The sequence below is a fragment of the Gobio gobio genome, assembly GCF_949357685.1.
Source record: "Gobio gobio genome assembly, chromosome: 1".
NCBI classification, from domain to species: Eukaryota; Metazoa; Chordata; class Actinopteri; order Cypriniformes; family Gobionidae; genus Gobio; species Gobio gobio.
In genome coordinates, this window is record NC_137097.1 from 46,377,719 (window position 1) to 46,386,871 (window position 9,153).

Below are 9,153 nucleotides of genomic sequence, written 5' to 3' on the forward strand. Positions count from 1 at the left end.
GTGGGGGGGGGGGGTTTAGTCTCTGTTCTTTTAAAAAATGTGTCAGTGAAGTGCAGTAAATTAGAGAACTGTGTAGTACCTCGATTATTACGAGTTAGGCTCTGTGTTAACATAATCAGAGCTGCCCCGCTCATCGTCACTGCTCATACTTCCAAGGGACAGACCTGTTGGTGAGGAGGAACATGAAAATATTTAATTTCATGAAAATAAACCATAAGGCATGTTGAGCACATTGTATTTTAACAATCACACTTACAAGAGATTTGGTTTGGGAGGTTTGGTTTTGACGACTTTGGGAAATTTTCATAATCAGGACAGTCTGCAAAAACAGCGCAGCATTCACAGGATAAAGTTATATGTATTGCAGCGGTCCATTGTGGTCATTTTTATTTCATATTTTTCAGCATGTAGTACCTGAATTTGAGTCATCCTCAGAGCCACTTATCTCTTCATTTATATAATTCTTTTCTATAAAGTTAAATGTCATAAAATCATCAGAAGATTTGACAATTTATTTATAAATAAACAACAGTAAATAAATTGCTATCCTCTTTTAATCTCAGATCTTTTACCTGAACTCTGGGATGAAGGCTGCGTGCATGGGGAATCTGGAATCACAGTTCTGGGGAGGGAGAAATATAATTTCCTTCAATTTCATACGGACAATTATTCAGCTTTAGCCTGACTAATAGTTTGGAACAAGATTTGGGATCTGGAATGAGTGCTCTTACATGTAGTCACCTGGAGGCTGACCATACGGCTCATCTTCACTGTCTAGAGAAGAGTCACATATTCCGGATTATTTACCAGTCATTCTCTCTCATGCACACACATTTGTTCACTCACAAAGAGTTTCCATGTAATCCATTATTCAGTTACGTATGTGTAAGGCACAATTACAATACACTCCATAACTACTCAAAAATGTCAAATGATTTCTGACCATGGTCATCGACATGAATGTTGCTTCTCTCCTCACCATTTTGATTCACATAACTGGCTTGACTTCCAGCTACAGAGACAAAAGATTGAAATGTGTGCATTAATAATAATACGCCTCATCATTTACTTACATAGCACCTTTTATACATAAAGTGTAGTTCAAAGTGTTTCACAGGTCACATTATATATATGGAGAGAAAAAAAAGAAAAGTTAAATTTTTAATTAAATGAAATCAAAAGGAACAAGAAAAGGACACAATTTACAATAAGGTTTCATTTTCATTAGTTAACTTTAACTAGAGAGAAACGATACTTCTACAGCATCTATTAATATAAGTTGCTGTTAATTTCTACATTTACTAATGCATTATTAAAATCAAGTTGTATCTGTTAGAAGTAGTTAATGCACTGTGAACTAACATGAACAAACAAAGAAGAATTGTATTTTTTATTAACTAACATTAACAAAGGTTAATAAATGCTATAAAAATATATTTCTCAAAAGTTGAGGTTAACAAATGCATTAACTGTTAACAAATGAGACCTTGTAAAGTGTTACAGAAAAAAGGAAAGGAAAAAGATGAAAAGCATAAACTATTCAGAAGCAAAACATGTTTTGTGTCAGGTTTGTATAGTAGTAACAAAGCTACTTTTACTTTAAAAAAAATTTTTTACATAACACTTGAGCTGTTAGAGTAGGCTATTATATTGTCTCAAAGGCCATGACTATGTTACTCACTTTCTGAGGGAGGACAGGAGGGCAGCTTTGTGACAGTAATAGATGGTGAACTAAGTGAACTGAGGGAAGAGTCATTATTAACACACTGAAGCACAACACAGTCTGTGTGTGTGTATATATGTGTTTGTGTATAAAACTCACTTAGCTAGTGGGTAAGGTACGCTGCCGATTCTGTGAGGGTCTGGATGGGGTGCGTCTGAATAATAACAAGGGAAGATACAAGCATGCATTTATGTATTTTTATTATGAACACTACTTATTTTATAATAACTTGTGTGTTTTGTTGTGTGTTAGAAGAAAGGACAATTTATTTACATGTCGACTGGGGATGCCGAACCACAAATCTGCATGAAGACAGACAATGTTGAGCCAACACACATATACAGCTTCAAACACATTCAATCAAAAATATACTGTAGATATTTATGATAATTATGACTGATACAACAGTGTCGCAAACAATATCCTTTATTTGGCAAAATATGTAAAACAGAGGGTATGTGAGAATTTATTTCTTACGTTGCTGGACTAGAGTCACTGGACCTTTGAGGGATGGATGCTGTAAAATAAATAAAATATAGCCAGTAAACAAACAAAATCATGTACAATGGATTTTAATCATTATGTTTACATTCACCTTAAAGTTAAATTGGTTTTTACGCAAGTCGGGCTAACAGACCTAGATAATGTAACTACTGCTAGGCTTTAACCAGCACATACACATCAAATGTTTCAAGGATTGAACATACATGTCTATTATATGAGCATGCGCAGAACGCCTAGTCTAACAACTTGTCGTTCTGCGCATGCTCCCGAAAGACAGGCGATGCATGATCCGTATTCAGTTCTTGAAATATGTGATTACGCATGTGTATACTTGCGCCGGAATGTGATGAATGTGGCTCTCGACTACACAAAAAAATGTTATAGCGTCGCGTATAAACGTAATAAGTGCAAAACTATAACTCTTGCAGGGTTGCCAACTCTCACACATTTGGCGTGAGACGCGCTTTCAGGCTCTGTCTCACGCTCTCACTCTGCAAAGTCTAAGCTTTTAAAAAAAATTCGTTTTAAAACGAAATTAAAAAAATAAATACCGTTTTGGTTAATGTGGCATAACAATGTGGCAGTCAGCCGTTGAAAAACAGAGTTGCGACATACTTTCATCTCGCGGCGGCGCGCGCGGTCACCATGGAGCTCTCAATAGTTCTAAACAAACCAGCTCTGTCAATGCATTTGAATGGCTTAAGCGGATACACAACAGCTTCACTATAACAGGTATTTGCAGAAATGTTTGGTGAACTGTACAGCATAGTGTGCATTGATTATTACGCCAACCACATTTACAGTATCATTTTATTATGGAGAGTGATGGAGATGCAACATTGTTAACATTAATGTTAATGTTTTTCTAGTATTTAGCCCTCAGGTATTGCTTATTAATTGGTCACACTCATACTCATTGGTGGTCAAATGTGACCTTAACTATTTTTCAATTAAATAAATGTTCTATATTTTATTTCAATACTGATTCTTGAGATAAGGGACAAAACATGTCCCAAACACAAAAGCCCTATTTATGTTAAAAAGTAAGAATACAATAACACAATAAAAATACTTAAAAAATTACATCTAAGGGAAATGTGTACTATACTCAGGACATTTATTGCTTATTCTTTTAAATAATTTATTTTGTATTATTTTAAAAGCACACTGTATACTTGGAAATGCATGTAATACAACCTGTCCTCAGCATGAGGTTGTAAAACTGCCAAACAAAGTGTTTAAAACTGCAACAGATTATAAAAAATACACAGTTACATTAACATGACTTAGCTCCTTTACTGAACACCAATATTAAATAACTGAAGACTTTACATTGTTTTGGATGGATTAAATTGAATTAGCATGATTTTTAGTGTGTCTGACGGAGTTAACATAAATTAAGTTATAGAGGGCATAAATATAAAATTTTCGAAAAAAATATTTAGAAATAAGCCTGTTCCCTTACATGGTTCATTATCTGAGACCTTTGTCTACAAAAATGTAGTGTTAGTTTTTATTTTTTAACATCTAAAACGAGTTTGTCCCTTATCTCAAGAATCAGTGATTTATTGAATATGTTGAGGAGATATTTTGGTACTAAATACTATTTGTGCAATAATTATGGTCCATTAATGACCACTTCAAATATTTTTCTTCTAATATTTTTATTATTTGCATTACAATTAGTGTAGTAATTAAGGTTAAAAGAGAATTCCAATGCAAAGAGGCAAATTAGAGTCATATTGTGGCTGGAAAAATAATTTTCATTTGTAATGCCTTTACCCACTGTATTTAATAAAAATACATGTAGGCCTATCTAGTCTAGGTGCTCAAAAAAGTATTGCAGATCATAACTGCTTACTTATTTTTAGGGTTTGCATTTGAATAAATATTTAGATATGATCAAACACTACAAATTGAAATACATCACAAAACATCCTTTATAACATGACGCTTTGATGAGGCAAATTTTTTTATTTTCTTTAATTATAGATAGAGTATTGAGGACTTACTTGGTTGTTTATGTCGCCAGCAGTATGTACAAAGACTGGATAATAGGATGATTGACAGGAAGAGAGCCCCGCCTACCACAGACAGCAGTGCAGTGGAGTCCATAACTGAGAAGAGAACATCGATTTATTAGGTCACCACAGAGAGCAACAACCTTCTTCTGAATCTGTGGTTTAGGTTAGTGTGACTAACACTGGGAAATGTTTGCTCCTTTTGCATAAATGAAGCTGCAGCATATAAAAAGTTTGGTAAACTCATTTCATTTAGTCTATATGAAACTATACAAATGAAACAACAGATGATTTGTTGAGGTGCTCTTTCTTGTAGTGACACAAATTTTAAGAAACTGCTGAAGATACAGATCTTCCATGAGCTCTTTTAACATTACCGGGACTCATAATTTCATGATTTTTGATGCTCACTTAACATTTGACCCTCATGTTCAGAACACGGTTTAAACATAATTTTTTCATCTCAGAAATATTGCAAGACTGCGCCCCATGTGGTTATTTTCTGTGGCAGAAAAACTGATCAATACTTTTGTCTTCTCTCGTATTGATTACTGCAATGGGTATCGAAAACTACCCTAAATAAATTGCAGTATGTCCAAAATTCAGCCGCTAGAATCTTGACAGGGACCAGGTCGAGAGAGCACATCACCCCTATTTTGGAATCTCTACACTGGCTCCCTGTCAGGTTTCGTATAGATTTAAAAATGTTAATGCTTACTTATAAGGCTTTGCATGGCCTGGCACCAGATTATTTATCAGAACTTGTAATTGTTTACAGTCCAATGCGTGATCTCCGTTCCTCTGACTCTGAGCTTCTAACTGATCCCTCAACTCGCTTGCACTCTATGGGTGACCGGGCTTTTTCTTCCCTTGCTCCAAAACTCTGGAACTCTCTTCCGTATGAGATTAGACATGCGGAATCTGTTAGTGTTTTTAAATCTCTTCTTAAAACACACTTTTTTGACTTGCGTATATGTGATTTCATAGTTTTTATTAGTATATTGTATTTTTGTACATCTGGTTTATGTTTGTAGTATGTTTAGTACTTTGTTTTCTGTATCTCTTTTACTTTTACACTGTGTCCTTTTGTAAAGCGCTTTTAGAAGTTGCATTTAAAGGCGCTTTATAAAATAAAGTTTATTATTTATCACTTAATACATTCTTGCTAAATTTGAAGAACTGCATGCTTTAATTTGCACATCTAGATCCCTTAACTAAACCCTAACACTCAAAATAAATAATTGGTTTGAATAGAGCCAGCTTAAATTAAACAAATTAGTTCAAACAAATGAACTTTTACGAGTATTTAGAACTTTTTCTTTTAAGTTCTCAAAACTGACACATTTTAAGTAATCTGAATTGCTTCATTGTTTTGAGTTTTATTAACTTGTTTCTTTTCATTTAGACCAGCGTAAATTTAACTGAAACTGGGTATGGATTTCTATTTCCCAGCATGCTTTGCCATGACGCTCAAAAGGGAGAGTAAATGCTCAAATAAGTGTTATATAATGTTTTTGGTGCAAGATTAATGATACGTGGGAGATTTAGTTGTGTTTCATGTTTTTTTTTTTTGTTATGTTAGTTTAGAAGAGTTTCTCTTATGTTGTTTTTTTTGGTAGAGTTACCATCATGGTGACGAGTGGAGCATGAGCTTAGTTTGAGAACAGGTTTATGTTAAATGTTTTATATTGCTGTCCTCATTCAGTAAGTGCTATGCTAATGTTATCAAAGTATGTTCACCAATTAGCAAAGTAGCATTTATTTAATTAGTTAGGTAAAGCTAGCCAAGTTTCCACCACTAAAAATATTTAAATTGAGATTAAATTGTAATTTTAAGTTAAATATGAATTAGCTTACTAAAATATTTCAAATTAAGAGCAATTAAAATGTATGAGTACAAAATACAAATCTGCAAGTTCTGCTTACTTAAACTTTCAATTTCTTAACTTTTTTTAGTTTTGCCAACTTATTCAGGTTTACAGTGTTGCTTGCATCTTTCTGGTTGTCTTTCAGAACTTCTAATGGTGTTTTTGATGAGTAATATGACTAATCGTTTGCTTGTACTTGCTTGTATTCTTAATCAGTATCATCTTGTTTTCCAGTAAACATCTCAACTTCTATAAAACAAAAAAAGTATCATGTATTAGGACTCGTTTGTTGAGAATACATATATGGAATATAAAAGTGTTTCTTCAACTAAAGGACATTTTTAGCCAAAAAGATATGTACAATACAATCTGTGTTTAGCCCTGTGATGGTTCAGAAAAACAAAACAAATATTAATTTGACTATTGACAAGGTCAAATAGTGCATACATTAAGTACATACATACATAGGCTAAGAATCATATACAAAATTCTCACCCGTGTCATTTCTTTTGCATCTCAAATTATGTATTGTGCTTGATTGCGTTTTGTGGAAATTACTTTTTAAATATTTTTTGTAATAAAATGAACTCTTTGCTAAAGATTATTTTATAGCTAGCATTTTGTGCATCATAAGTTCACAAATATAATTATTTTGACTAAATTTAAAGCTAATTTGGAAATGACACATTCAAATATTTGGATAACAAGTGATACTTATCTTGATTTCTGTTTATTCACACATCAAGTCTGATTTTGCGCTTCACTGATATGGTTGCCTTCACGATAAATAAATGCACCAATTTTAGTGTGGGAAAATCACTCTTTGTTTAGATTATTATAGTTTTAAATATGAGAGTCTCATCTTTTTATGAGGGGTTTTTTCATGTTATGACTAAAAATCTTGTTCTGGACAAGGGCAAAACAATCTACACAAAAATGAAATTTGATAAACAGCAAATATAAATGATTAAAGTATGATAAAAAAAAAGTTTTAAAGAAAGTTTTAATGAGACCTTCATATAACAAGAAAAAAAACTAAAAAGTTAGTACTCAATGTGTTTTAATAGAAATTGGACAAACACCTGTAAGGGTATTTTATGAGATATTTAGCAAGTTTTTGTTTGTTTGTTTCACTTGAGTATAAACATATATATATATCAGTTCTTATTTCCTAACAACAGTGCACTACTCATTTGCTTTAGATAAAAGCTAATTTAACACCATTACAAATAACGCGCAAATAGAAAACAAACTCCATATTACCTCTACATTTTAGTGGATACAGGCTCTTCTTTTCTGTAACATTTCTAAAAATCTCTGAGCCGTCAGTTCTTTTCAGATGAACCGTTTTGCCGTTTTTTTAATTAGGCAAATTCTCAATCTGCGAAATTTCACTTGGCATCACCTGCCTTGCAAGTTTTTACACACCTCTATATATGCAAGTGTAGGGCTGTCTGTGGTTGCATTGTGCCAGGAAACGGATTTCCTGTATTTTGCAGTTAGATGAGAGAGAGAAAAAACGACATTATGAGAGGTTTGGGCCTCTCTTAAATCCTAGAGCTGTCAAGTTATATAAAACTATTACACAGAACCCCCAAAATCAGGGCAGATAGTCTACATTTTCTTAATTGAAGTATCAAATCATGAACTCGTCATGAACAAATCAGGAACTCATCCATCACAACAGGGCCACTCATTTATATGGATAAAATGTATTAAATGTATTCGTCCAACTCCAATGCATTCTTTACTGCAAGCATTGAAAAAAGGTGTGAAGAAAAAAAACAAAACAAAAAAAACTAAGAGCATGAATGCAATTGGCTTGATAAAGGAAATTGAGTGTGATAATGAGGTTTCATTTGCGGCTGAAAAGATCTTGACCCTTCAACTGTTATCAATCAGTGATTGAGCTAGTAATTGAAACTTCGAAATAAATCTTTTGGGTAAAAATTAATGTTTGCTGACTTGCAGAGGCAATTGCCCATATGTTTTAAAACGTTTATTTTCATATGAAGTCCCACACCCAAAATTAAGGAAAGTTAACCATTCATCATAATCTTTTTGGGCAGTTTGAAATCACATTGCTTGATAAATGTTTCTAAGCTCTTTTGTCAATCGCATCAACCACGTTGGTGCTAAATAGCATGTTACTTGCATCAAAGAACACCAAAGGTGTGGACAGTAAAGTTTGGTCTGCAAAGTTCCTCATCTCCACTGATTGAGAGTTGCAGATCATATAATGTAGGATTTCTTGACAGTTTGTAGAAATGAGCATTATTGTACTCAAACTCAAGCTCTCTGTATCGTATCATAGAAAACTTCAAGAGTATTCCATATATAATTATGCCAATTAGTTTTACTTGAAGAACAGATAAAGTAAAAAGCTTACCCTATCAGTAGCAGCAGTCAAGTCAAATCAAGACACCACACGTTCTGCTCAGCAGAAACCTGCTACCAAACTGGAGACCAGTTCACACGCACGCTGTAGATTGTACAAATCACACCTAGCTCACAGTAAAGGTGCCACCATTTTTTATTCTTCCACCCACACAGATCACTACTTCCTCCGTTTTCTAATAGACCTCCCAGTCCAAGCTAGAATAATCCCAGTAGTCAATCTTTTAATACGCTCATATCTGCTGAAGTTAATTCCTTAAGTTTTATTAACTCATACGAGCTGTTGAGGTGTGTCTTGATCTACAGGGCCTTTGCCGCAAAGAACTTTACTTTTAGGTTTCTCTTCTCGCTGCACTTGCTCTGTCTCCTCATAGGCTCATTGAAAGCACCGTTCCATCATTTGCACCAGTCAGCATCTTTTTTCCCCCTTTTCATCTGTAACTGGCAGCTCTCTCGCTCATTTCACATCTCTTCCTTATCTCATCTCTTGTAGCTGAAGGTTCGGTTTCTTGCTCGCTTTTCTGTTGTCTTGCAGATTTGATTGCTCGTTTTAGTTTTCATAATTTGTCGGATGCAACTTAGAGGACACCAAAACACAGGCCACTTAACAACCATACGTAAAAGATGCCAAGAAGTCAAT

The 9,153-nt window shown here is 33.9% G+C and overlaps 1 protein-coding gene across 8 annotated transcripts in view; it reads right to left on the reverse strand.

Moving 5' to 3' along the window:
* lat (linker for activation of T cells) overlaps positions 1-8,881 on the reverse strand; it is a 9,656-nt gene extending 775 nt beyond the window's left edge. Inside the window, exons 1-13 of one of the 8 annotated variants that reach the window (XM_079815852.1) lie at positions 8,506-8,831; positions 7,545-7,602; positions 4,240-4,344; positions 2,201-2,240; positions 1,997-2,025; positions 1,823-1,877; positions 1,682-1,740; positions 980-1,012; positions 732-774; positions 573-622; positions 415-468; positions 257-319; positions 80-164 (exon numbers count right to left, since the gene is read on the reverse strand). In XM_079815852.1, the coding sequence (XP_079671978.1) occupies positions 88-164; positions 257-319; positions 415-468; positions 573-622; positions 732-774; positions 980-1,012; positions 1,682-1,740; positions 1,823-1,877; positions 1,997-2,025; positions 2,201-2,240; positions 4,240-4,342 (606 nt within the window). In that variant the 5' untranslated portion in view covers positions 4,343-4,344; positions 7,545-7,602; positions 8,506-8,831 and the 3' untranslated portion in view covers positions 80-87. The other 7 variants (XM_079815849.1, XM_079815848.1, XM_079815851.1 and 4 more) reach the window with 7 other exon arrangements.
* Positions 8,882-9,153: the final 272 nt, after the last annotated feature.